At 41.2% G+C, this 27,680-nt stretch overlaps 1 protein-coding gene across 3 annotated transcripts in view; it reads right to left on the bottom strand.

The window, feature by feature from the left end:
• Positions 1–1,242: 1,242 nt before the first annotated feature.
• The window catches only part of slc4a4a (solute carrier family 4 member 4a), a gene marked incomplete at its 5' end in the record, with an annotated part of 46,293 nt that continues 19,855 nt past the window's right edge, over positions 1,243–27,680 (bottom strand). For 2 of the 3 annotated variants that reach the window (XM_084551666.1, XM_084551665.1), the window contains 22 exons: positions 4,102–4,226; positions 7,098–7,177; positions 7,969–8,062; positions 8,435–8,596; positions 9,516–9,689; positions 9,846–9,914; positions 10,065–10,137; positions 11,094–11,272; positions 11,720–11,881; positions 12,638–12,751; positions 12,862–13,047; positions 13,446–13,516; positions 14,920–15,194; positions 15,427–15,560; positions 15,652–15,826; positions 16,506–16,616; positions 17,519–17,673; positions 18,150–18,237; positions 19,496–19,653; positions 23,063–23,139; positions 26,087–26,266; positions 27,340–27,500. In XM_084551666.1, the coding sequence (XP_084407792.1) occupies positions 7,134–7,177; positions 7,969–8,062; positions 8,435–8,596; positions 9,516–9,689; positions 9,846–9,914; positions 10,065–10,137; positions 11,094–11,272; positions 11,720–11,881; positions 12,638–12,751; positions 12,862–13,047; positions 13,446–13,516; positions 14,920–15,194; positions 15,427–15,560; positions 15,652–15,826; positions 16,506–16,616; positions 17,519–17,673; positions 18,150–18,237; positions 19,496–19,653; positions 23,063–23,139; positions 26,087–26,266; positions 27,340–27,500 (2,842 nt within the window). In that variant the 3' untranslated portion in view covers positions 4,102–4,226; positions 7,098–7,133. Of the gene's footprint in view, positions 4,227–7,097; positions 7,178–7,968; positions 8,063–8,434; positions 8,597–9,515; positions 9,690–9,845; positions 9,915–10,064; positions 10,138–11,093; positions 11,273–11,719; positions 11,882–12,637; positions 12,752–12,861; positions 13,048–13,445; positions 13,517–14,919; positions 15,195–15,426; positions 15,561–15,651; positions 15,827–16,505; positions 16,617–17,518; positions 17,674–18,149; positions 18,238–19,495; positions 19,654–23,062; positions 23,140–26,086; positions 26,267–27,339; positions 27,501–27,680 lie in introns of all 3 variants that reach the window. The other variant, XM_084551667.1, reaches the window with a different exon arrangement.

Raw genomic sequence — 27,680 nt, 5'->3', positions numbered from 1 at the left:
CCTCCCACCTTCCAGAGACATGCTGGTCAGGTTCATTGGTGATTCTCAATTGGCCGTAGGTGTGAGTCTGTGTTAGACCTGGTCCAGGGGTCAGGAAGCAGGACAGGAAAATCTCCTCAGACCCCTCACACCCTGGTCACAGTCTGTTTAGACTCCTCCCCTCAGGCCGGCGTTACAGAGCACTGTACGCCGAAACCACCCGCCACAAGGACAGTTTCTTCCCACGGGGCTGTCGCTCTGATGAACTCTGAGCAGTCACAAAGTGTGAGACCATCCACAATAAACAATAACTCTGCACTGTTGTATGTACTCACTGTACAAAACCCTGGTTTGGTGTATATATCTGCTCTTATCCTATATTTTATGTGTACAGATTATGTGTACAGATTATCAAATTATTTTATTTTTCTTTCACTTATTTAAGTTGTTTCTGTGCTAGAGAGCAAAGTTGCCGGAGTCAAATTCCTTGTATTTGTACATACTTGGCCATTAAAGCTGATTCTGATTCTGATTCAGGGTGTACCCCGCCTCTTGCCCAGTACCAGCTGAGTTGGGCTCCAACCCCTTCCACGACCGTCCAGAGGACGAACAGAAAACTAATGAATATACAAAATGAAAATGAAGTACTGCAACGAACATTACTTGTACTTGTTGTTCTGGTGGTAAAAGAATGTGGTGGAAACTGTGCCAGTAGTAGCAGTGGTGGTGGTGGCAGGATTTGCATCTCCATCCCGGGACACTTGACTTTTGACGGATATTTCTTTGGGTATCAAAAGGAATAAACGTATTCAACTTTTAATGGCATTAGATGAAAAGTGGTAGGAGCAGGACGTGCATGTGCGTCACATTTCATGACAGTTCTTCCATTAGTTGCTGAGGAATTTAAACTCATAAACACGAATGTAATGTAAATGTCGCTGGATGATTGAAACAAGCAGCTTCCAGTGAGCGTCTAGTTTGTAGTTTGGTGTCATATCAGATCAGATCCTGGGACTCAACGAGAGAAATTAATTTAGTCTTTAAATCTGATGTGGCTGCAAGTCTGGTCAGCATCTGTAATTCTGTTTGACTGACACTAGAGGGAGCCACTGCACTTTAGCATTAACGGACACCAGGAACAAACTGCTGACTGCAACTATAATAATAATAATAATAAGTTAACAAATGTTTTAAGAATTTATGCTTTTTAAAAACATAAATTTCCACTCAAGAAAATATAATGAAATTCACACGAAGAAAATTGAAGAGAGGCACGCAGGCATGACTGTTTGACAACTCTGTTTATTTTCAATATACATTTCATTTCAAAAATATAAATTCTAAAATAAACCATTTCACCTGCTCTAAAAAGTCACAAAAAGTTAATCAAAAAAAAAAAAAAAAGAAAGATAAAAGATAAAAGTATCAGTATTCCTTTACGGTTAAATTAACATTACATTTTCATTTCATGTTGCAGGTTTCTTGTCCGACACGCTTCCACGTGACACACTTTCATCACCCTCGCGTTTAAATGCCCTGGACGCACGAGTCACAGTCGCCGTCGACAAACACTGATGTGGAGTATAAAGTTACATTTCGAATTGAAACAGACAAAAGACGAATTGAACACGATGGCCGTGATGGTACAAAGTGAGCCGTTAACATTTTTGTTGGAGCCACCGGGCCTTTATGTACATGATTTACAAAGAAACAAGGCGGCTCTTTAATCATGCTCGTCTCTACAAGTGATTCAGTGAGGAGACATTTTGGGTAGTTGCAGTAGTAGTGTACTTAAAGGATACTTCCTCACCCATATCTCCCTTAACATGTGTCTCTACAGATCATGAAGACTCGGTTGCAGAGATTCAAGGAACCAAGGAGTCAAACTTTGTGGGCAACTTGCCTGCATCGGTTTGTTTTGTTTCCATGTGCGAGTCTGTGGATAGATTTTGGTTTCAAGTTACTGACTGTAAGAATAAGAGTTTTCATCAACAGCCAATGCACGTCTGGCTTCTAGTTGCCGCTGTTACACTCACAGGCCTGAAAAAACAAAACTGACTCATGTAAAAATCACATTTTTTTTTTGGCCTTGTTGTTTACGTGTAACTCCATGGTTTCTTGAATTTCTACAGGCTGGAGCGTCAGGAAGTCAGCACGACTCACATGGGAAAAACAAGACATTGGAATAAACAGGAATTAACCTTTAACACTGGTTAAAGTGGAGTTTTGGAGTGTGGACTCGTTAGTCGCTCTGTAGTAATTTGTAACTGTCTGCCTCGTGTTAGAGGATGCAAAATTACTGAAGAAGACAGTTACAGTGGTTATTAAAGGATGTGTTTGGATTTATAACGTAACACTCACATGCCATATTATGTACAGTAGAAGAAGAAGAACTACTACACCGTACTAATATGACTGCACTATAAAACACTGTTTCTTTACTTGTCTGCATGTATTCTGGAAGCTGAAACTTACTTTGTTCACATATACAGCCCAAGCAGCAACCAGTAGTGCCAAAAAGTGCAGTTCCTCAAATGACCACTTGGGGCTGGCTTCAAAAGTCAATTCCAATAGAAACTCCATGTTAAAACGTCCAATGTTACAACAGAAATAAAACATATGCCTGGTACTATATATATATGTGTGTTTGTTTTGTTTCCGGCTTAAAGTTATGCGTTTAATAAGTCTCATTTGAGCAACAGGTGGCTGCCCATTTTGTAATTAGTCATCAGGTAGGCGGAGTCAGGCATTGCCAAGATGGCCGCGGCCAGAGCCACCACACCGAGCTTCAAAAGTGCCCGATAGGTTCGTCCTTCTTTAAATACACTCAGAGATTCAGACTGGCCAACTACACATGGGCTCAAGAAAGGTTCATCTTTATCATCTGAGACACATTTCACATTTAGTTGCTCTTCTGGAGGGATTGCCAAACAGCGGCCGGCAGTTCTGTACGAACATCGTGGCATGTGAGTGTCACGTATGGAGGAAACCGTTTTCATATCAGAAACAGAAATAAACCTGCTGTGAACTTAAGCTTGACCCACCGCACGGAGCTTACATGAATCTGATTCCCGTCTTTTAATCTTAGTCTCATATCGTTTCTGTAAGAATTTCAGTCTGGATCTTTCATAAGCCACTTAGGTAAAAGTCGTTTGTGCAGCACAAACTATTACATGATATGTATCCCTAGTTAGAGTTTAAGTTTGGCTGAGGAAAATCGGATGATTTTTTATTTTTTAATGTATCGCTGAACTGTTTTCTAAGCACAAAAAAAAAAGAGATAAAAGTTACCAATATACACACACGACATAATCATTAAAAAAAAGCAAAAAGGAACATACGATTTAATTTAAACGAGTAACAAAAGCTTTGACGTGAACGTGTGAAAGAAAATTAGAAAGAGAAGGTGAAGCAATCAAAACAGCATCAAAAAGTGATCATAAAAATATTGACTTCATCTGCACATACAAATGTGTGTGTCTGTGTGTGTGTGTGGTTAATTAACTGTTAATTCATTTAAATATCTAGTTGCATTTCTTCGCACGCTATAGTACAGTGAATCTCTTGAATCATTCCAACTCTACGAGAAGACGGAGGAAATATCAAAACCCCATGCTGCGTCAAAAATCAACATGTTGCATTTGTTCATAATAAGCATTGAATCTAAAACAGGAGGTAGATCTATAAAAAAAAAAAAAAAGAAAATAAAGAAACATCATTTTCCTGCTACAGGAAAAATCTTATTAGAGTAATTCAGTTTATATAAAAATTCAGACATATGATATTTATATATATATATTTATATAAAAGAGCAGGGAGGGCACTCCATGCGTGGTCAGAGAGAGCTGCAGCGATATACTGTACGTCGGGAGTTGCATAGAAGAGCAGTGAGGAGTTAAATGAATCAGTCTGATACGGTCTACTGTGAAGATGATGAGGAAAAAAAATAGCTTCATTAATTAAAAATGCAGGTTGTGTGTGTGTGTTTTTTTCTAATGCATTCCCTTTTTTTCCAGCATCACTAAGTCTAGAAAGGATGGAGGCGAGTTAGATAAGACTAAACTGAAGTCAGCATAAGTAAGAGTTGTGTTGCGGGGTGCTGCAAGTTGCCTGGTGGTGGTGGTGGTTCGTTGCTCTACAGGGACGTTTCAGATCCTCTGCCCCTCCAGTAGAAGGAATTATCCTCGTCCGGGTCCATGTCTATTATGATCTGAGGCACGGCAGACTTCAGCGGACTCATCTCGGGGCTGAAACACAAAGACATTCATCTTAAATCTGAGCAAACACAGCAAGAAGGTTCTGGGTTTGAATTCTTTCTTGAATGCTTCCTCCCACCGTCCAAAGACATGCTGGTTAGGTTCATTGGTGATTCTAAATTGGCCGTAGGTGTGAGTGTGAGTGTCTGTCTCTCTGTGTTAGCCCTGCAATAGAGAGCCGAAGTCCCGCCCCTCTACTTCCGGGTCATGGGACCTATCTTTCGAAAAAATATGAACGGCAGTCTATGGGGAGATCATAATTATTTTTTGGTCCCGTTCGAATCGTGTTTCACATATGTGTGTGAATTTAAAAGATAATTTTTCACGTCAAGAGATAAATTGACGTAAATAAGCTGAACAACATTAGGTTTTGTATGAGATCGCTTAGTGAACTACATCTCTCTAGAGATCCCTAGAGAACTACGGCTGTCTCCTTGTTGAGCTTTACCGTCTTCTTCCAGGACGAAGGCAGAAGCATCAAACGAGGTGAAAATCATTATAAATCGGGTCATGTCGAGAGCTGTAGTTACACCAAGGGAGTTTTGGTCGGTCCTGTACGCGCCAGCATGCGGGACTTGTAGTTCGTTTAATTACGTATTTTCCATAGCTTTCCACTTAACTATCTTGCGACAAACTGTGACATTCTTGACATGTAAAATCATTTTTTATTCTGAAAAACAACATATGTATAATCCAAGGCACAAGTCGATCGGGACCAGAAAATAATTATGATCTCTCCATAGACTGCCGTTCATATTTTTTCGAAAGATAGGTCCCATGGCCCGGAAGTAGAATGGGCGGGACTTCGGCTCTCTATGGACTGGAGACCTGTCCAGGGTGTACCCCGCCTCTCACCTAATGACAGCTGGGACAGGCTCCAGTCTCCCTGCAACTCTCCAGAGGACAAGCGGCTACAGAAAATTACTGAATGAATGAATACTTATCAAAACTATTGCATGCATGTGGCATGTCCCTAAGGCGGCTTCTTGGTGGAACAGTCGTAATGTCATCAGTTTTTAAAATAACATGAGATTGAAGTATTCAACAGTCTTGTTTTACAAGCAGCCAATTAAACCCAAAAGGAAATTAGCAATGAAGCAGTTCTGGTGACGTGCACATCGCCTGCAATACAGTCAGAGAAATACGTTTTTCAATCAGTCCCCAGTCATTTGACCATAAACCTGTCCGTCTGATTTCCACGGTTAAAGACCGGTTAAAAAAAAAAAAAAAAAAGTTAAAAAATAATTTGTTTGTTGTCCCGTGATCACAGCTGCTTTTCACACATTGTCCCAAACGCTAATCCTCTTTCGCGAGCACTGTTAGAGACAATCGCCGAGCAGACGGGGTCACACAAGAAGAAAACGTGAGCCCGTGGACACGATTGTTGATGGATAGAGAAATATAATCTCCTCATAATCTTCGGTCGGCTTGTTCTGTCTTTTTAAGACTGATTGTTGTCCTCTAAAAGCTCAGCATTTACCCCACAGCATACATGCAGGTCAATACTGACACGCAGACCATTATTACTCACTGTTCCATAAATAACATCTAACATCTGCAAACCCCAATTCCAATGAAGTTGGGACGTTGTGTAAAAACGTAAAATAAAGCAGAATACAATGATTGAGATATTTAATGTCCAAATTAAATATTCACTCATTTTCAATTTTAATGTCTGTAACACGTTCCAAAGAAGCAAGGAGAGGGCCTTTCTGGGAGTCTCCTTTTATACACAATCATGACACTCACCTGTTTGCAATTAACCTGTTCACCTGTGGACTGTTCCGTTTTGAGCTTTCCTCAACTTTCCCAGTCTTTTGTTGCCCCTATCCCAGCTTCTTTAGAACGTGTTGCATGAATCAAATTCAAAATGAGTGAATACTTGCAAAAAAAAACAATAAAGTTTATCAGTTTGTGCGTTAAATATCTTGTCTTTGTAGTGTATTCAGTTGAATATAGGTTGAAAAAGATTTGCAAATCATTGTACTCTGTTTTTATTTATGTTATTTGTACAAAACGTCCCAACCTCATTGGAACTGTTTTTCTTTTAAGGTAATTTAAGGGAAGTTTTGATATTAAAAAATGAACCTGTTGCTTAAAAACTCGTAAAAAAAAGTAAGAAAAAGGTAGAATTGTAAGTCCTGTTTGTCCTCGTGGTGAGATACTCTTCCACTTAGTTCCTTAATTTCCAGTCACTTCAGAAAGTGTTCAGACCCCCTTCATTTTTTTGTACTTTTTACAATCTGCACAGCAAACAACACATTCTGAGCTTAAACAATCAATTTGGAGAAAAATCACCTTAACAGAGAAAACACTGATTCCAGGATAACTTCACTACGGCATTAAAAATGACAAAAGTAGCACCAATAATGTGCACGCAATGGGTAGAACTGCCCTCAAGGTAATCCTTAATCAGTAGTAATTTCATTTCCAATGGTTAGCAACGTGGTGGAGCCAAAGCTCTACAGTGATTTGACGGAACAAGTCCACAGACAAAAGCAAGACGAGAGCGAGGAGACAGCTGAGCTGACATATGGCGGCCAGCGCTCTGCTTCCTATTGAAAAAATACAGTTTAGCCATAGATAAGCTAATTACCCTCGCTGACCTTTAAAGTTCAGACTAGCATTATATGTTAGCTAGTGAGCTAGCTCGCCTTCTGACCTTTTACAACCTTTGAAGACACCGGGCATGACTAAATGCAAAAGAAATTAGTTGTATTTTGTTTTTGTCTCTCTCTCTTTACCATTTTGTTTGGTACAAAGACAAGAGTCTGTGGTTGTCTGATTCCTGTCGGCACATCACACACCCTCTCTCTCTCTCTCTCTCTCTCTCTCTCTCTCTCTCACACACAGACTTCTCACCTGGATAAGTAGTTGGCCTTGTAGTAGCGAAGCTGTTCAGCACGATGTGTGTCGGTCAAGGAATGACAGGGACTTCTCTCCTGTGGAAGGAAAAGAAACGGACGTTAGCGCTCGTGCGTCCGATAGTATTTTATGTTTGTTTTTGAGTAAAGCAATAGTAAGTGCAAATGCGAAGGATTAGTAAGAAGCGTTAAAAAGGAAGATGTAAAGCTTCATAAGAAAGGAATGCATTAAGAAAACCAAAGTCGAATCCCAAACTAAGGAGCTAAAATGCCTGTGTAGCTGCTGAACTCTTTCGACAAAAGTAAATCTTGATTCCAAACATACTTCTAGCACTCCTTGTAGTATAACTCTGGATTTCAGTATAGTGGTTACTAATAAAGTAGAATATCTAGTGAGTTGATTTAATGTTGTAAATGAGACTTTGTCCTCTTAGCGTTGTGGGCTAATAGTCAGTGGTATGTACATAAAGCTGAAATAACAATTAAGCTCAACAAGCATCATCTACAACAAAAATGAAGAAGAAAATAATCAGGAAATCCACAATGGATATTTTAAAACAGAGCCACACAGGAACAGTAAACTGATGGGGAAAAAAAAGAAGTTAGTTCAAGCATTCAAAAGGAAATCAAAGACAGAGAGTGAAAAGATTTCATGCATGTTTTAGAACACGAAACAGGCAAAGGAGGAAGTCAAATAAGGAAACGACGTTAATGGCATGCAGTGAAAGTCTAAGCAGCGAGTGAAAGACAAAAAAGGAAAACAACTCTTTAGTGACAGAGGACGAGGAAAATACGCAGAGGCAGGCTGAAGAAGAGGAGGAAGGATCATTTTTTTCCTCCGGAGCTGCAGGTCGTCGGGGTCTACTCACTGTCAGAGGCCTTATCACCTAAGAAGGGCTCCTGCTCCATCATGTCCATGGGGATTTTAATGCTGGGGACATTCTCATTGTAAGGATAGTCGGACTGTTGGAGAGAGGAAGCACATCCTGAGATGGGACCTCTAGGTGTGTCAGCGAGTTACCAGTAACAATCACACATGCGTTCATATTGCTAAACCTGTGGGAGAACCCTCAAACTCAATGCTTTTAGAAGATATGTCGTAACTGACTTCCAGTGGCCAAAACCCAAACTGATTTCTGGATTAAAACCTTCTCAGCTTCACTAATTAGAAAAACTAGAGATAGATGACTCCACAAGATGAAAAACCTGGACATTGGTTAACAAGTGGAAAAATCCTCAGCTGATTCATGCAGCTGCAAGGGGGAAAAAAACTTTAAAGGTAAGGGATCGATGCATTCAGGTGAAGGTTTAAAACTAAAAAATTTAAATCCTTACGTCTTCAGCGTCGCTGTCTAAGCTGCTCTGTTTTTTCTTCTTCTTCTTCTCGTCCTCCTTCTTCTTCTTGTCCTTCTCCGGAATAATGTCGTCCAGGAAGCTGAGGTCATGCTGGGAGAACATGTAGTCCATCGCTTTCCGCACAGCGACCAGAGCGAGGATCTGAAAGCAGCAGGACGCATGGTTAGAGCGGACCGCGAGACAATTGTTGACATTTAGTCGATGGATTGGTTTTAGACTTAGACTTAGACAGACTTTACCGATCCACAAGGGAAATTGCTTGGTCACAGTAGCTGAGTTGCACATTTTAAAAAAAATACTCTTGAAAACTGCTAGTAAAAATAAACAAAAATTTAATTTAAGATAAAAAAAAGTAAATAAAATGCAATAATATAGCGAAACAATATATAAAAGATTTGCATTTGTACAAATCTACAAGAAATAGAATTAGAAGTAAATATACACTATGTAATATATACAATATATAATATATATTTCTAATACAAGTCAGGTGAAAGAAGTCCCTCACATTAAATAGAGTTTAAATACCGTACAGTGAAGTTAGAGTAAAGGTCAGGTCATAAACGGTCTGCCGTATTCTATTCTTATTCTGTTCTATTTTTTTTGTATCTTCTGCATCTTGCACTGTTGTTTCCTGCCGCTGTAACGCCCTAATTTCCCCACGGGGATGAATAAAGTCTTATCTTATCTTATCTTATCTTAAAAAAAAACTGCATTGAAAATAAGAACTTCATTAATTATTCTTTGTACATTTAAAATGCTAGTTTTAGTTAAAATAACAAACTGGTAAATGGAGCATGTCCTACCACACTCTATCACAGTATTCAGTGCTGCATGAGTAACCCTGAACCATTATTACTGTATTTTAAAACACTCTCATAGTAGTTTACCAACCCTCTCCAAACAATCAATAAGCTTCAGTATAATTCAGAGCTGACTAGACTGAGCTTTTACTTCTTCACTGTGAAAGATAAAACTTAAAACAATGACAGACATCAATTATCAATCCATTTCCAGCTTTTGTCTTTGTGAAGTTGACCTCACTGTAAACATCTCTTACCATGACGGGGAACACGATGGCAGCCACAGTGGACTTGAGGACCCAGAGCAGAGCCAAGCAAAGGATCTGGATGAAGGTGAAGAGGTGGACCTTCCTGAGGGGAACGTGTCGCAGGTAAACCAGGTCCGGCTGATGCTTTGCCGGCATCAGAAGCAGTTTGAGGCGATCCATGAACTACACACGGACGGAAGCACAAACACACATGACAGGGAGCTCCGTAGGCATTTGATAAATAATGTTAAAACATATTTAAATCCGTGCAAAACCTGAAAACCTGAAAAAAAACACACCATATTTTCATTTTATGATAATAAAAACTGAAAAACTTACCTGTACGCCATTGAGAGAGGCGACTCCCATGTATAGGAAGACTCCATACAGCACAGGCATGGGGATGAACTTGGTGAAATAGGAAGAAAAATGCACTTAGACAAAAAAAATACACTGAGACACTAGAGCTTTCACAAAATGAGCGATGCATTATTTTATCTGACTGGTTCTGAATTACAGTCTGATGGAGAAGGTAGATTATCTAGAACACTAAGTTACCTTTAAAATTGGAGACATAAATACAGACAGTCCTGTCAGGATGAACACACACACACCAGTGGCTCTCTGCTCTCTGTAAAAGAAGAGGAAACTCTCAGGCACCAATTCTCGTAAAACTTGCTTTTTGCAAAATTACAAGATTTGTTAAAGCTCCTGACACATTTCCCTGTTCTCAATTTAAGTGTAGCCAAAGCAAAAAAAAAAAACAATAAAACGCCACCAGTGTCTGTAAGAAGTTCAGAGCTGGTGCGGATGTTTCAGTTGTTTGTTAGCTCAGCTTACAGCTGACACATCAGGAGGCAGCGGAGGACAACAAACAGGCGAGAAAACAAAACAGAAACCCTCGGAAAAACAGAAAACAATATTAGCTATTAATGGACGAGGCAAAACCAGGCGAACACACAGAAACGTAAAGTTTTAACACTGGTTATTAGGGGACAACACAGAATGACTAATGATAAAAGAGAGAATTATTCTGAAAGTCATTTTCCTGCACTGCTTTTGTGTTTCTCGACGACTAGCAGACATTTTGGCTTAACCAACAAACCAAACCAGCTTATTTACTCAAATCACGTTCAGTTCACTACTTCCAACCGGAAAGGCACTTCGTGTTTTTAGTCCTATAAGTGATTTGTGTGTTCATAGTTGGAAATTTCAAAACTATGAGCTGTAAAAGCACAATTCTGCCTAAGAAGAGTTCATTTAGATGCATTTATTTCCATATTTATTGTTCCAAAAGTTATGTTTTTGATCTGCTACTGTACTCTACGTATGTACCACTCAATGTTCTTCTTGTAAGCCTCTCACCTATAGATGGCACCACAGCAGTTGCAGCAGCTCTAGCTTGCTGCCACTCTGTTAACATAATGCTCTAATATTCCCAAGTAGGATTTTGGTATTCTCTAATAATTAAAGCTGCCATCAGCGTGATTGTCTGTCCATATGTGTGTTCTGACACGGATCCAGATGGGGGATAAAAAATGTAAAAACCATTATCTTGGCTAGTGTCGGCTAACACACGGTTCTTACCTCACACCCAGGAACTTGGGCTGCTCTCCGGGAGCCGACGTCTCAGTTTCCATCTTCAGACTGTCGATGTGTGCGATGGAGATCACGGTGGCGGCCACGTACCACGGCAGGCCCATGAAGGAGCAGATCACGAGCAGAACAGCCACCCAGAACAGATCCAGATGGTAACCTGCCCCTTTCTGGTACAGACAACAAACACGAGGTCAGAGGCAGCGTATGTCCATGCTCAGTAACAGCTGCAGATACACGCAAAACTAAAACCCTGCAAACTGCTCTTGCATGGTTCAGTCTCATAATATATAGATTAATATAGACAAAGATAATCAAAGTTATCTGTGTGTCGCCATAAAGGAACATGACACCCCGTTGATATCAAAGAAAATTATTGTAGCTGCTTCAAAAAGGCACAGTCACAGTCATGAAACATCTCTCACTCACATGGGAAGAATGACATTTAACTACAGTGTGAAGGCAGACCGTGTTCTCCACCGGCTGCACGCTATTGTGGCAAATGCATGAAAATCCTCACGTCCCATAAATCAGGTAAGAGAAACTTGAAGCAGAAAAGGCCGCTCTTGTACCTCAATAAAAGCCATGATTTCTATTTTTATGTAATTATCCAGTACCTTTAGCTTGTGCTCCTTCCTGTTGACGATCACAGCAGTAATCTGTTGGTCCATAAAGACCAGTATAGTGACGAGAAGGGCAGGAAGAGCAGACGCCAAGTAAACCCACCAGGGGTTCCCTCCGAATGGGGGCACAAACCAGCCTCGGGCTGGACTGGTTGGCTACGAGGGAAGAAGACAGAAACTTCAACATGTGGGTCAACTACACTTAAGCCGGGCATACACTGTGCGATTGTCGGCTCATTTTGAGACGATTTGCCACTCGTGCGACTATTTTTTGAATCGGGCCGAATTTCGGCTCAATCGCGTGTCGTGCTTCGTGCAGTATACGTGGGGTAACGAGGAGAGATTAACACCTCACGACGACCTCCCGATCACAAATCGTGTGCTCGCAAGAAAATCAAACTTGTTTGAAATCCTGGTCGCTCCTCGTGAAGGTATCGCACAGTAGAAGCAGCGCCACGAGCCGATTTGCCTCAACCTCTCGCACAGAGCATGTGCGATCGCTGAAGTTACGTCAAAACAACTTCGATGTGCGTCTCCCACTTCCGGGTTCCTCTTCTTCTTCTACTTCTTTTTGCCGTTGCAGTTCCGGATGCAAAAGGCCGACGTGTGGTATATGGACGCACAGTGTGAGGAGTCAAGTCGCATCAGAGCATCGGGCCGTATAGTGTGAGAACATGATTCGTAGGCTGTGAACTTTTGAACTCAGCGATCTAGTCGTAGAGTTTGAGATGGAGCTGAGTCAAAGGATTTAAAATATCTTACAGTGTATGCCCGGCCTTAGTGGCACAAACAGACACATATAAACATGTCACATTGTAATTGTGCAATGTGTTAAATTACTTCATGTGAAGCCATACATGACAAAACAAAAAAATGTAATACAGAAAACAAAAAGGGAAGGAAGACACTCACCTTGAATTCACTTGGCACAATGAGTTTAGGAGTATCTACTCCTACAAGCATATCCACTCCACAGAAGATGAGGATGGCCAGGATGATTGCAAAGTCACTGATGAGTTTCCTCACCTGGGTCACGGGACACACAAATACACCATTTATAATCTTCTGCAGGTAGAAACACAGATTTATGTTTGGTTTACACATCTCAGCACACGCTGTCATCTTCAGCTACTCACAGTGGTGGGGAAGAAGGGGCTCATCTTGAACTTCTTCAGACACATGGAGCAGGTGTAAGTGCCAAAGAACAGGATGAAGGACATGAGGGCGATGTCCGGGACGAACTCGCAGGCCTTCCCCACCAGCTCTCCTTTGTACTTTAAGCACTCCGTCTTTGTGAGGGACGACCACGTGGCGTTCATGGGCTTTAAACAAAGAGCATTGTGATTATACAGAAACATATTCACTGAAACTTCTACTCAAGAAGTGCTTTGTCAGACTTTCAGGGTTTTGGGCTTAAGACTAAGATAAGACGGCAAAGAGAGTCACCGTAACCTCAAGCACTCGGCTCATCTTATCTGAATGTTCACTTTTTCCTTGTAATGTTGTTGAGCTAACAAACACACTGCAGTCGACCTTGTCAGATTATATCTAGCCACTTGTGGCTGACATGAGATTTGTGACCCAGTTTTCTTTGATTGCAGTAAACAGTAGATGAAAATAGATGCTACAGTGCAGAATATTATAAGTTCAGGTGAGACAGTTTACTGTAGAATAGACGGCAAATCACATAAACTATTCATTTCATAGTTACCAGACTTACCAGATTGGTGTTGTTCCAGTACCAGACTGCAGTGCCACTTAAAGGATCATCAATGATTTCTGTACTGTTTTCTGTAAAAACAAACAAATAAATATGTGATTTGAAACTCAGCTTTAATTAGTCTGTACTCTGCTTTGAGTTCACTGCTATCAAGTTAAAGGTAATATACAGGTTCAAGTAGAGACAAATTAAGGGGGTTAATCTTATCTTAGCCAAATCTTTATCCCCCATTTCCCGTCGCCTCGCTACTGTTGCCGTGTAAAAAATACCTCAGAAAGGAATTAGAGCCAAAGGATCAGCCGACAGACTCTGACCAACTCTTCCCTCCGTGGAATTAGACCAGTTGCTTGGCTGCAGTGCCAGGAGTTTCCCTGACTCACCGCCTGTCCAACACCGTTGATATGTCAGCTGCTTACTCATCTGGAGTAAGCACCTGTTCTGGTAAACAGTGTACTCTACTGTTTTGTGGAGAGGCGTGGGGGGGGGGGGGGGGGGGATATTTCTGTGTGTGTGTGTGTGTGTGTGTGTGTGTGTGTGTGTGTGTGTCCGACAGAGAAGGCAGCAGGGGATTACCACTAATTCACGGCTGTCCCCTCTTCAACTCCATTCTCCAACCAGACAGTAATTTGAACCAAGCGAGAGGCCGCTTCATCTCCTTAAATCCACATGCTTTTGTCAGTGGATATATACACCAATCAGGCATAACATTATGACCACCTTCCTAATATTGTGCTGGTCTCCCTCGTGCCTCCAAACTAGTTGCGACTTATCGGAGAACGGACATGGGCCTTCTGAGGGTGTCCTGTGGTGTCTGGCAACAGAATGTCGTTAGTACGGGGCCTTTGAGGGGAGGGGCCTCTGTGGATCATCCCACAGATACTTGATCAGTTTGGGATCTAGTGAATTTGGAGGCCAGGTCAATGCTTTGTGCTGTTCTTCATGTTTTTTTTCTAGTTGTTCCTAAAGCGTTTTTGTGTGTGTTCCTGTGTCAGGCTGCATCCTGCTGGGGATGGCTGCTGCCATCAAGGAGGGTCATTGCTATGGGGTGGGGTGGGGTGGGGGTGGGGGGGTGCCTGGTCTGGTCTAGGTGGGTGCTACATGTCTAAGTAACATCCACACCAATGAATGCCAGGTTCAGAAGTTTCCCAGCAGTACAATGAACTGTCACAAGACGGTCAATTCTCCTGTCTTTGGTTCTAATGTTGTGGCTGATCGGTGTATATGAACGTGGAACAACATATTTTACTTAAACATGTAACTCGTTCCAATAAATCACACCAGTTGTTTCTTTCTAACTGACATTGCATCGGTTTACAAAATGTTCCCTTCATGGAGGCAAGATGGGAATATTTCATTCAATGTGCACGAAAAAAAGAACCTGCAACAATCAAGAGCAATGTGTCTTGATCTCATCCCAGTGTAAAGCAAACCTGATCCAAGGTCTAGATACCAGACAGCGTCTCAAAGATCTCACCTAAGACAGTAGGAGCCATACAGAGGCAGTCATATTGCGTGACGTATTCCATCCTGAAGTCTTCGTTGATGGGATACTGGTGAATCAACTTGATCATCTTCTTGAAGGCATCATAGATGAAGATGAAGCTAATTAGGCAAGAGAAGCCCTCCTCAGTGAACCGGGTAAAGTACTGAACCAAGAAGCTGGCGTCTGTGGCCACGAGCACCAGACAGAAGAACGCCGACCACAAGCCGATCCACAGACGGAACTCCAGGTAGTCGAAGTGATTCTCTCTGAGTGGAGAATGAAAAAAAAAAAAAGACAACAAATATTCAGAGGTAGTTTTGAGGAATAAAATGTCATTTTTGACAAAAGTACACATTTTCATCCTCAAAATGTCCTAATAATTTTTGTTAAATGTAATTTTCTTCTTATTAAAGTGCTTGCTATGATGGCTGGTTGACTTTTAAAACACAAAACCTCTAGTAACCTTTAGTAACTGGTCACACCTGAGAAAATGCATACCTGCTGAAGTTGAAGAGCAGCCGTTCAAACACCAGAACAGGACCAGTGCTGCTGAGGATGGTGAGAGGCTGTCCAGCCAGCAGACAGAAAACACCACCTGCAATGGCCGTCCCCAAAAAGCTCTCCAACACGCCCTGCACGCGAAGGGGTAATAAATTAATGGGGAATAATTCAGAACAGAAATAGCTAACACTTGGCGAACTGTTTAAAGGTCAAACGTCTGACCTGCATGTTTTCTGTAGCATCCCCAAGCAGACCCCCGAAGGTGATGGCGTTTGTCACAGTTCCCAGGTAAATAAACATTATGGCCGACAGGGCCTGAATGTGGAATGCATCGGTGAAGTCGCTGACAAAGAAAGGCGCTTTTCTTTTTATGTCAAGTAAGAGACCTCCACAAAACCTGAAGACAGAAAGAAGTATGTCAATATTAGTGGAACAATAATTAGAATCTGCACAAGACTAGCATGAAGACATAAAGAACTGCAATTTATTCAAGACATAAACAACACTGACAGCAAATGAAAAGACAACATCCTCTGAGTCTTTTCACACTTTTTACATTTTTCTCTGGATTCTGGATACCTGTTAAAATGCTGATAATTTGTCAGTCACGCTGCAATTTGGTTGATTGTTCATATGTGTACTTTCCACTTTAGCCTGTGATTACTATTATCCCTTTGGGTCCTTCGTGTTGATGGTAGGGGCCTCTGTGGATCATCCAACAGATACTTAATCAGTTTGGGATCTAGTGAATTTGGAGGCCAGGTCAACACCTTGTGCTGTTCTTCATGTTTTTTTTTAGTTGTTCCTAAAGTGTTTTTGTGTGTGTGTCTGTGTCAGGCTGTATCCTGCTGTGGATGTCTGCTGCCATCAAGGAGTGTCATTGCTATGGGGTTGGGGTGTCTGGTCTGGTCTAGGTGGGTGCTACATGTCTAAGTAACATCCACAACAATGAATGCCAGGTCCAAAAGTTTCCCAGCAGAACACTGAATTGTCACAAGATGGTCGATGTTATTTACTTCTCCTGTCATAATGTTGTAGCTGATCGTATGTATGGCTTTTGTTCACAATTTTCGTACCTTCCAGTCTTCTTCAGTTCTTCCCCTGCAGCGTGCCCACCTCCTCCATGACCTCCATCATGAGGCATATCTCCGTTCATCTGAGAGTCTCCACCAGCGTACATGTTTTTCCTAAAATACGTATAAATGCACAGTTTGGTTCAGTCTGCACAGGCTACATTTGACCTCTAATGAACATTTTGATCACTTGAAAATACCCGATCCAGGTTATATTTATACTCTTATACTGACACATCCTGCATTTATCTATTATTTAGGTTGCTATAGAAATGAAGCTTTAGGTGGATCATTGGTTTTTATGATATCTGTTAGGTGATTAAAGATCCTAACTGATCAGTGGCAGCATAAATACCTGAGTCACTCCTGCTTTACTGCATAAAACTCTGCAGCCGCATATATGAGAAACAACTGCTGCTCTTTTATAATTCAACACTGTGCTCTTCACCTGAATGCACTCCAGTAATTCTGCAACTACTGCTGTTCTATAACATGATGCAGTAACTGCTCACACAGCATCCAGAGCGGGCACAGATCTGTGGCTCCTTACATGATTCATAAAGACGGTCTGGCACTTATTTTCTCAGTCTTCTCTTTTTTAAAACGACCTTCTAAATGCACCTTTTCACCATCTATTACTGAATCGTGCCACAGTTAAAGTTTCATTTAAGTCCCTCATCCCTTGTCTTTCATATAAGCCAGAATATGTGTCAGCTAAAGTATGCAAGTCTTCATTTAATGTATTTTCTGTGTGCGTGCGTGTGGTTAATAAATGACGAGCAGACTAATATACAGCCTGAGCTCCTTGATGAATCAGTGAACACTTGTGGCTTATGATAAGAAATCTCTAATGGTGTTTGTTACCTTATTTATTTATAATCCTCTAAAGTGTTTGATATGAAACTGATGTTTGCCTATGTCTTATCTACAGATGCACTAAAGTGTGTAGTGATATTGCATCTTTCCCTTTAAGCACCGTCAAATAAACTGGAGTGAAAATAAACTAGGCTACAGACCTTTTATCAGAGGAGGGGAGAGATTTTGGAGGCTCTATCCTGATGGCCGGGTCCCACTCCCCAGGAGGAAGCACGATCACCTCGTCCAGGAACTCATCAATGCCGGCCAGCAGGTCTTGTCTGTCCTTGGCTTTGTACGCAATGTCATGAAAGACCTGAACATAGCGAGGGACGAGGCATTATAGCGCAAAAGACGCCTGTTAAAGCATGCAGTGTCACCAGGAAGCAGTCTTTTTAATCGCACTCATGTAGACTCAGAGTGCAGCATGCAAACAATATAAACATAACACAAAACAGTAAAAACACATACATTCGTACTCACTAACTTCTTTAGAAATTTCTGAATTATCTTTACAATATTAGTATGTAAGCAAATGTTCGAACCCCTTTTTTAAAAGTGCCCATCTAACTGGAAGGAACATAATCCATTACAGTACCATAAACAAATAATAACAGGTACACAAACGTGGTGTTTGCAGCTTAAGTATTCTGCTGAAACACACATTTGCTGATAGGGAAGAAGCCAATTTCAATTTCATTATATAAAAAATATATTTGTTGTCCATGCAGCAGAGCTTCACTTTCAGAATTAATAAAATACACAGATGGTGTGTGTTAATGGCAGTCTAACCTCATCTGACATCAGCGTGGCGATCGCTCTGCCAATCTCATGGTACGACTTGGCTTTGCCTTTGGGTCCAAGCAAGATGAATAAAAATCTGCAAAATGAATAAGGAACAAGAGAGTAATCATAACAAAACTGCCAGAATTTAACGTGTTATTCTAAGGAACAATATGTCATGTGTTTAAAGCATACAGCATTAAATGCCCATGTTATTTCTTCAGTGATTAGCATTACTTTCACTTTTATATGTGTTCAGGTGTCTGGTTTAGTAAAGTGTGATACAAATTAAGTTTTAACAGCCTCTTTTCTGTATTTAACTATGTGTAAATGGTTTACTTTCATGAGGAAGCACCAAAGAACTACTAATCTCTTCAAGCATAAAATCGTGTTTGACTGCAGAAAGGCTGCTACAAAAGCTGTGACTCATCAGAGAATGGGCATGGGCCTTCTGAGGGTGTCCTGTGGTGTCTGGGAACAGAATGTTGTTAGTGGGGGGGGGCTTTGAGGGGAGGGGCCTCTGTGGATCATCCCACAGATACTTGATCAGTTTGGGATCTAGTGAATTTGGAGGCCAGGTCAACACCTTGTCCTGTTCTTCATGTTTTTTTGAGTTGTTCCTAAAGCGTTTTTAGGAACCTACTTGGGATGGCTGCTGACATCAAGGAGTGTCAATGCTATGGGGTGGGGGTGCCTGGTCTGGTCTAGGTGGGTGCTACATCTCTAAGTAACATCCACACCAATGAATGGCAGGTCCAAAAGTTTCCCAGCAGAACACTGAATTGTCACAAGATGGTCAATGTTATTCACTTCTCCTGTCAGTGGTCATAATGTTATGCCTGATCGGTGTGTAGCATCCATCTGTTCAATTACCCAACAATTACTTTCATTTATATTACAGCAATAAAACCATATTTTTTACTAGAAGCTCCAATGGAGATGTGACAGATATATAAAACATTTACCAGTTCATCAGAACTGTGAACGTTCCCAATGAGTACTACGGTACATGAAATTGCTTTATGGCTCCTTGGTAACAACAAAAACAACAGACAGGAACCAGTTCAGTGTCGCTGCATGATACTCAGCTCACTCAGCTAGAGCACAAAAAGCAGGTCAATGCAATAAAAGAAACAGCATGTACAAAAATTTTTTTTTATATTAGCGCTGCAATAAATCCTAGATTTATGTTGCGTTGTAAAATATTTGTTGCTGTGTTTCATCGTTGGAGGCAAAACACATTATCACCTGTACCTGGTAATATTATGTAATCAACTTTTATGAACAGCAGTTGCATCCAGACAACTACAACAGTTTCCACGAACATCCTGGACCGATTCATCTTTCTAAATCACCTTGTGGGAACAGGAACCTCTGTTAGGGCTCCCAGCATCACAGCTTGCTGCAGACGAACAAACGCCACAAAGGGTGCGTCCAGGAAGTCCACCTCCCCCACCAGAACGTTGGAGGCCTCCGCGTCTCTCGGCAACTTCTTCATGAACTTGTTCCTTAGCTAAACGGTACAAAAGAGAACAACGAGAGCCGGCATTAAATGTTACGTTCACACCAGCAAGCTGTCTCAAACACTGCGCTCTGAATTAAACGTCCTATATCAAACAGGACAATCCCTTTCAGTTTAAATACCAAACTGAGAGTCTCCCGTGGTATCTAAATAAGAAACAAGTAGTATCACGAGGTCTGTATTTCTTCCTCACATGGTGTTGGTGAAGTGTACAATAATGGAGGTCAGATACCTGCTGTGCTCCACAGGTTCAACATTGTACACTGGGATGCGTCTTTCATGAAGACTTGGCCACTTTCTTTATCTTCCACTGTGCTTCTTCTTTTTTGACAATCTGCCTTAAATGCGATGCAACAGCTTTGTGTCAACCCTATCTATCTACGGTGCAGACTGTATTAAATTCCAACATTATTATAAGACCTATGTTACTGACCGACTTACTGTATTCACGGTTTTTGCAGGATTGTGATATGAAAAGTATTCCTTCAGCAAAAATGAGCAGTAAAATAAAGAAAACCTGAGAGTCGGTGAGATAACTAACTTCCTACAGGTAGCTTTTATGACTATCTGTAGCATCTGTTTGATTATATTAATGCATAGTCCCGACTCTAGTCATAAATATCTAGATAAGGCCGTCGTGGAAAACTTCTGTGTTATACATTAACATCAAATCAGCTGATAGAGGGCAGGAAATATTAACTAAGACACAACCAGTGGTAATTTGTAGAAGCTGTGTATTTTACACCAGTGCCAGTTATCTTAATTAGTTGCCAACTAGGAATTACACAGATCAGGCATAACATTATGACTACCTTCCTAATATTGTGTAGGTCTCCCTTGTGCCTCCAAAACAGTTGTGACTCATCAGAGAATTGACATGGTCCGTCTGAGGGTGTCCTGTGGTGTCTGGCAACAGGTTGTGTTAGTAGGGGGCCTTTGAGGGGAGGGTCCTCTGTAGATCATCCCACAGATACTTGATCAGTTTGGGATCTAGTGAATCTGGAGGCCAGGTCAACACCTTGTGCTGTTCTTCATGTTTTTTTTTTTGAGTTGTTCCTGAAGTGTTTTTGTGTGTGTGTCAGGCTGCATCCTGCTGGGGATGGCTGCTGCCATCAAGGAGTGTCATTGCTATGGGGTGGGGGGTGCCTGGTCTGGTCTAGGTGGGTGCTACATGTCTAAGTAACATCCACACCAATGAATGCCAGGTCCAAAAGTTTCCCAGAAGAACACTGAATTGTCACAAGATGGTCAATATTATTCACTTCTCCTGTCAGTGGTCATAATGATGTGGCTGATCAGTGTATAGTATGAGAGCAGTTCTGTCATTATGAAATATATTTGGTATGAAGTTAAATGATAACTGAATTCAAACAGAGAGACCTATTTTTATATCCTGTACCAACCAACAGAGGGGAAGAGAATAAAAGTACAAGTGGCATGAATCAAAATGAAGCTGTATCCAGTTCACGACCCGGCTGTCCTCAACATCCGAGGACAGAAATCTCATAAACTCCTGACCTTCTCCTAGGTAAGATCCAAACAGATCCAATCAGGGACTGTTGAGCCTCCTTGGCAAAGAGTTTGTCTGTAAATGATTGAGTTTAGAGGTTAAACCTGCATAACTGCACACCCTGACCTGTGTTTGATCACCGCTAATCCACACCACACAGCCTTCCTTAACCAAATACACCCCAGCCTGTTCTTGGAAACATAAAATCTTGTTTGTTTTTTGTTTTTTTCCATTAGGCTTTGCTTGATTGTGTTTCTTTAACTGCTAATAAAACCAAAATCATTTTCTAATCCGATCTAATCTGGTTTAAGGAGTCTGATGGATTCTTTTAAGGGAGTTACTATGACACAAGGACCTGTAGGGATCTGAGAACAGGTGTAATATGATGTAATATGTCAAGATTAAATTTATGTGTTCACCTAATCTTATCTAAACCTTTGAATATGGATCTGCACAGCTCTCGTCTCAGTCATCATCTCTTATCTCTTATTTTAGCGCCTATTTATAAGCCCCGCAGCTAGTATATGGAAATGATCAAGGCATGCGGAAACTTCTGAATGGTATTAATAGGCGGGTGACTGGGTGTGGAAGAGCTTCGGTTTATGCAATGTGCTTCCTGTCCAGTTGTCTCTCTCCTACTGTATCTGTCCCACAGGAGCACTTAATGTTGAGGCTCTGACCTAATTCTGTTCTCCTGGAGGCCCGGAGAGCATATGAACAAATGTCTGCCGTGAAATCTGATCATCGAGCAAATTGAACTGTCAGAACACAGTACAGTAAAACAGAGTGATCTTTATCACCGCAGTCAACATGGTCGTCGCCTAAAAGCTGAGATTGGTTCATCTTGGTACCGTCCACTTTGCGTTTCCAATAATTATTTCAGCTCCATGGTTTCTTGTTGCCACACATTGCTAGACTCTTACTTTGTGTGCACCCTTTTTTTTTTGCATTTAGCCTACTAGAAGTGACTAAATATAAAGAGTAGAGGCCCTTCATAATTTATAACCTTCAGCTTTGATGTCATTTAATTGAATGAATCAACCCATATATTCGCAGGCTGTACCAGGATGTAAACATGTTTATTTCTGCTGTAAAGTTGGTCACTGGAACATCTGTGATAACTGACACGGAGCCAGCCTCAAGAGGCTATTTGAAGAACTGACGTTTTTGGGACTTCATGTTGGCTGGTCGCTTGGTTTCAATATCAAGTTTTTGACCTTGACTCAAATACGTCTGAATAAGGAATATCGTACCACTTCGCCACTTGTGACACTTGCAGCCTTTTCTACTTCAAACACGTTCCAGTAGGATAAGAGAGTGTGAGTAATACAAATATCAGAGGGCAAAGATTCCCTAAATGAAGTCACTGCTATATCACTGTGACAGATAATCTAAACCGACTGTAAGGTTTTTTTAAGATTTTCTACGGACTTGCAATGAACTACAAGTTTATTAGCCATGTGGAGGAATTATATAAACACAGGTTCAATGCAGCTGCAGCAACATGAATGATTATAGACAACGGTTGTTGGAAACAATGCATTGGAGCCGTTATTATCTCTGCTCTGCACCAGCGGCACCACAGTCTCTTTCGACCGTTTTCTTCAGCTCTGCGGGGCGTGAAGCTACACTCAACATTTCTGTCAATATCAGATTTGAAAGACATTTGCTGTTGATAAAAGGTATTTCAATATTTGACATTACTCACCTCTACTGCCCAAATGATCCCTAAAAATCTGTTTCAGAATAGACTGCCATTAAGTTTTGCATCTACAACATCGGTTTAATTCTTTTTTTAATGAGTCTACTTGATGGAATTCAGTTCAATTCTTGTACACATCAGTGCAGAAACACTTCAAAAAGATTCTGTAGATGATGAGGTTGGCTCACCTGTTCTTTTTCCGGTTTGTCAGAAATGTCGTTGAGGCTACTGGACGTCAGGTTCCGGTGAGTTGTGGTGGGACTATCTGTTAAGACATGGCAACGCTAGAGTAGTTAGAGCAGCTTCACCTACAACCAGGAGCTACTGTATGAACTGAGTGGAAGAGGATGGCAGAGACCCAGGAAATGACAGTGGCCCAGACAGTTTGCTCCACATGCAGCGCCAAAAAGAAACGCACAGCAGCTTATACTCATGCAAACCGCAGCCCATACAAAGGCCGTCACCTAGGATGAGGAGCCCGTCACTCATCCAGCAAACCTCTACAGCTAGCTAAAAGATATTAGCAGGGTAATAATGAGACTATAGTTCAATCTCTTTTTTTCAAAGAATAAAATATTAAACTTGAATGCATTAAAAGACATTAAAGTTTACTTTGTTGTCATGTTTGCGTAATGCTGACTTCTTTATTATGATCTTCCTTTCAAATGACAATCGGTCTAAAATGATCCACTATCTTTCTCAAGCTTTGTCCATCTTGCGCAGAATAAACCTGGATTGCGCCAACGAGGCATCCGCTCTTTCGTCCACACCGTAAAAATAATCCGCCGAGAATATCCGGTCATTTTAGTGTCCTTTCTCTCACATCAAAGTCTTCCACTAAGTGCTTTCTTCATCTAAAGCAGGTGAATCACACATCGCACTCCGCTTGATGCTCTGCTGACATTTTACTTTCGTCTCGTCAACGCCAGCATCAGAGATCTGACAGCGGAACGTGACCTTATATCACTCCCAGAGCTGCTGCCACAGATCGGAAAAGGTATCCGGAGAGGGGTAAAAACCTCGGCGAGTGCAAAATCTGGTGCCACTGTAGCCTCTTGTACATCTGCCCCCTCAGCATTGTGGGTAATAACATGCGTGTCAGTATGATGCAGCCAGTGTATTATATATAGGTACATAATGAAAATCATGAACTATTTTTAGGAGATAAATTGGATAAGGATCAAATATAGCTATCAAGATAACAACCTAAACTGTCGGGGAAGGTTTCACTTTCTGAAAAAGCTATCCACTGATACTATTTTCTTGCCTACATGGGGTCTAAATAGGATTTTCATGTTGACACTGCAGCTGTAATTCAGTTCTGGGTCACATTGCGGATTATAAATGCTATAAGAAGTGAGGCACTCGATGTAAACTGGGCTTTCAATTAATATCAAAAATATAATTTTTAGTGTCTTGACAGATTGGCCGAGTCGCTGACTAGACCTAAACCCAGATACACGAGGCTTGTTCCTGTGCCTACAACTCAGAACTGATCAGTGGACAGCAGTGTGAACATAAACTGGGATTTGGTGAACTTACTAAGCCAGTCCATACTGGTACTCCTTTGGGTCTGCAAGTCCTCCATTGAGATGCGACCTGACAGGCAAGTCACTGAGTTCTCAAGAGGACTGCGGGCTTTTAGTAGCAGCAGCAGGTTATATCGAACCCAGTCCGGGGGAAGCAAAAAGGAGGAAAGAGAGACGGAAGGGAGAGTTGACAGACAAGCCCACTGAGCCAAAGCAATAGATCTGTTAAGTGAATAAAAATCAAGTAGCTGTTAAAAGATCTGGAAAAGAAAACATAATTTATCTGTATTTCACAAGCTGTGCAGAGAAGGCAAGAGGAAAGGTCTCATTAAATAAAGGTGAGCATGGGTCTTTGGATAGAAGCACTGTATTTTAACACTTTATCCCTCTTTATCTTTACTGTGGTCACGATAACAGACCCAGTTTCCGTCAGATCACTACAAAAAACGCGGGCTCCTTTCATTTGATTGTCAGAAAGTTTCTAAAAATCTGATAGCGGGTAATAAATAACTTCACTTTCCAAAGGCCCATGTCTGGTGACAGATTAATTACATAGTGACACATCTAGTTACTCAGTGTGTTACAGTCAAAGCACTCATAGACATGTGGTTAATGTCAGACCTGTGCAGTAGGGCTGTCACTTTCCACACTTTTTACGCCACAGTTTCAGGAAATGAATTATGGTTTTCTGCCGTTTAATTGAATATGTTTACAGAAAAAAATATTCATTATCTGAGAAAACTGAGCCGTTTAATTATATTTCATTAACTAGGGATTTGGTGACAGAATGAAATTTGAGCTGGCTATTCAGACGGTTAAGTCCATTTTCACACAGCAGCAGCAGCTATAATCCAATTAAACATGGTGAATTAAGTCAATTTCACACATTTCTTTTTTTTTCTTTACTGTAATGTGTGTAGAAAGCTGGAAACTTTCAGTGAAACAAAGTGACAGCCCGTACTGTTTAAGGAAAAGAGGGGTGACATTATTCTGTAAATCAAATGTGCATTACAACAGACTTAATCAAAATCAATGAAGTGCAACATTACTGTGAACATAAATCATGAAATACAGAGAATTAAAACTGGTGTAATTGTGGTGATTAAACTTCACGTGAAAAATCTTGGGTCAGATTTATGGGTTCTCGTAGCCCTTGGACTTTTCACCAGAGTCATAAAAATCATGCACTTATTCTTTTCTTCTGTGTCGCTCGCAATCAAAGACAATTTAAAAGTGACTCCACCTGCACTTACAGCTGCTGATACACTTGAGTTAATTATTTGTGGCTGCGGTTAGTACAGTGTTCCACAGTGAGAGCGTTTATAGTGTTGTTAGAACAAACGTTTGTGATGAATTAGCAGAGGACAACTATTAACTTGATATGTTGATAGGTTTAGTGAGTAGGTTGTGGACATTTAAATCGTCATATATGGGCACTAATAATAAATGTTTTACTTAGTATTTAGTGCCACATTAGTGGGTTCATGCAGAGGAGGGCAGCAGTGTGTCCCTTTTCTCAAAACTCACTATAACTCCGAGGCTCTAGCTTAGGGAAACCAAACTAATAATCTGAATTCAACCCAGTTAAGCGGGTATGTTTTCCTCAAAAACAGCAAATATATATATTGTTTATCTTAAACAAATTAAAAACAAAAGACTGCACCAAACTGGCATCAGTATTACCGTTTTCCTGGTTGGAAAACAGCCTACTTGCACTGGAGACCGTCTTGCCGATGTCAGCCAGGGAGCGCAGGTTGGACTTCTTGGTCTGGTGGCGATGTTTCCGTAGCAACGTGTACATCACCTTGTCCTTCAGGTCTGCTTTCAGCTGCCCGATCTCTATCTGGTTGTCAGTGATCATTTCTGAAGACGCAGGAGAGAGGAGAGACAATGAAAGACGATGAGGAAAGATAATTGAGGCGTTTTATTTTTTTTCCAAGTCAGGAGCAACAATTTAAAATAATAATTAATATACACTATTTTGTGAATATATGGACTTTTAGAAATCATGTTTTCACTTTGGTTCTATTTTTTCCTCCCTATGAAGCCTTAATTTAGCAACATTATCACTGAAAGCAAATAACCAAGTCACCAAAGATATTCTCCTCAGACTCAATTAGTCCCTCCCAGACTCTAATGCTCCAATATAATAGTCTTCGTGGCATCGTGAAATAGCTCAATCAAAAGGTCTGGCCTATTTTTAAAAAGAGGGTCAGAAGCCTGAATGCAGACAGAAAGCAGCCTCGGGGAGTTCCTCTTCTTGTGGAGGGGTAGTGCCGGTAATGGCCCATCAGTCAAGTCGGCAGGCCTCAAAGCAAGAGGCCCAGCTCCTCTCGGCCTGTGCGTTTCAAGCAGCACAGTCAATTACTTCACATTAATCACTCCTAGTGGTAACTCTTCCCCCTGCTCCTTCATGCAGACAAAAAGCGTTGGGGTGGTGCATGAGATAGGGACGGCACAGGGACATAATCATCTCAGAGGATCTGGGGAGGCTTGGCTGTCCTCAAATTAGGAAGTTTTTGTGGCCATTTACAAACTACTTGTCCAGCATATAAAGCACAGTGTGGACCTCTGCCCTGGCCTCTTGTTACTCTTAAAACCAAAGAGTGGATGGAAAGAAACCTCACAGTCTTGTGATGTACGTCAATCCATGAACCTGCACGCTACACTGCACACCAGCTCTGCGTACAGCGCACATCACACAGAAGATAAAATCAAACAGACAGACAGGGTCTTCTTTCACAAGCAGAAAGATGCTGACCTTTATCGGGCAATACATGGCAGTAGAGAAGTAGATTGATGTGTGATGGAGAGTGACTGAATGATCAACCATAGCAAATACCATCAATTCAAATATTTTATATTTTACTTTATAGTTGTTTATATGGGATTTAATCAAGGTACTATATGTTAGGCTTATATATATGCAAACTTACCAACAACCTGAGGCAGAGTGGAAGCTTCCATATCCAGCATGATGGTGCCTTTCTCTATGCATGTCCGCAGTTCGAACAGGCTGTGTAAGGACAGTGTGGCCACGTGCGGTTTACTCCAGCGTTCGCCTCCTTTCTCTACCTTCTCCTCAAACTTGATCCACCTGGAGGAATTAAATAAGCGAGACAAAAAGAGCACTGGATTAAACTGGGGACTAAGAAACCCACGCAGTACATGCAAACACTGAAGAAATATACTGACATTTAATTGCTGCCCTTGAGGGATATGAAGAGATAAATGCAATGCATTTACAGTATGTATGTATCATGGCTGTTAATATATA

Source organism: Chelon labrosus (genome assembly GCF_963514085.1).
Source record: "Chelon labrosus genome assembly, chromosome: 9".
In the NCBI taxonomy this organism is placed as follows: Eukaryota; Metazoa; Chordata; class Actinopteri; order Mugiliformes; family Mugilidae; genus Chelon; species Chelon labrosus.
The sequence above is the reverse complement of the archived record's forward strand: the minus strand, read 5'-3'. Positions and strand labels throughout refer to the sequence as shown.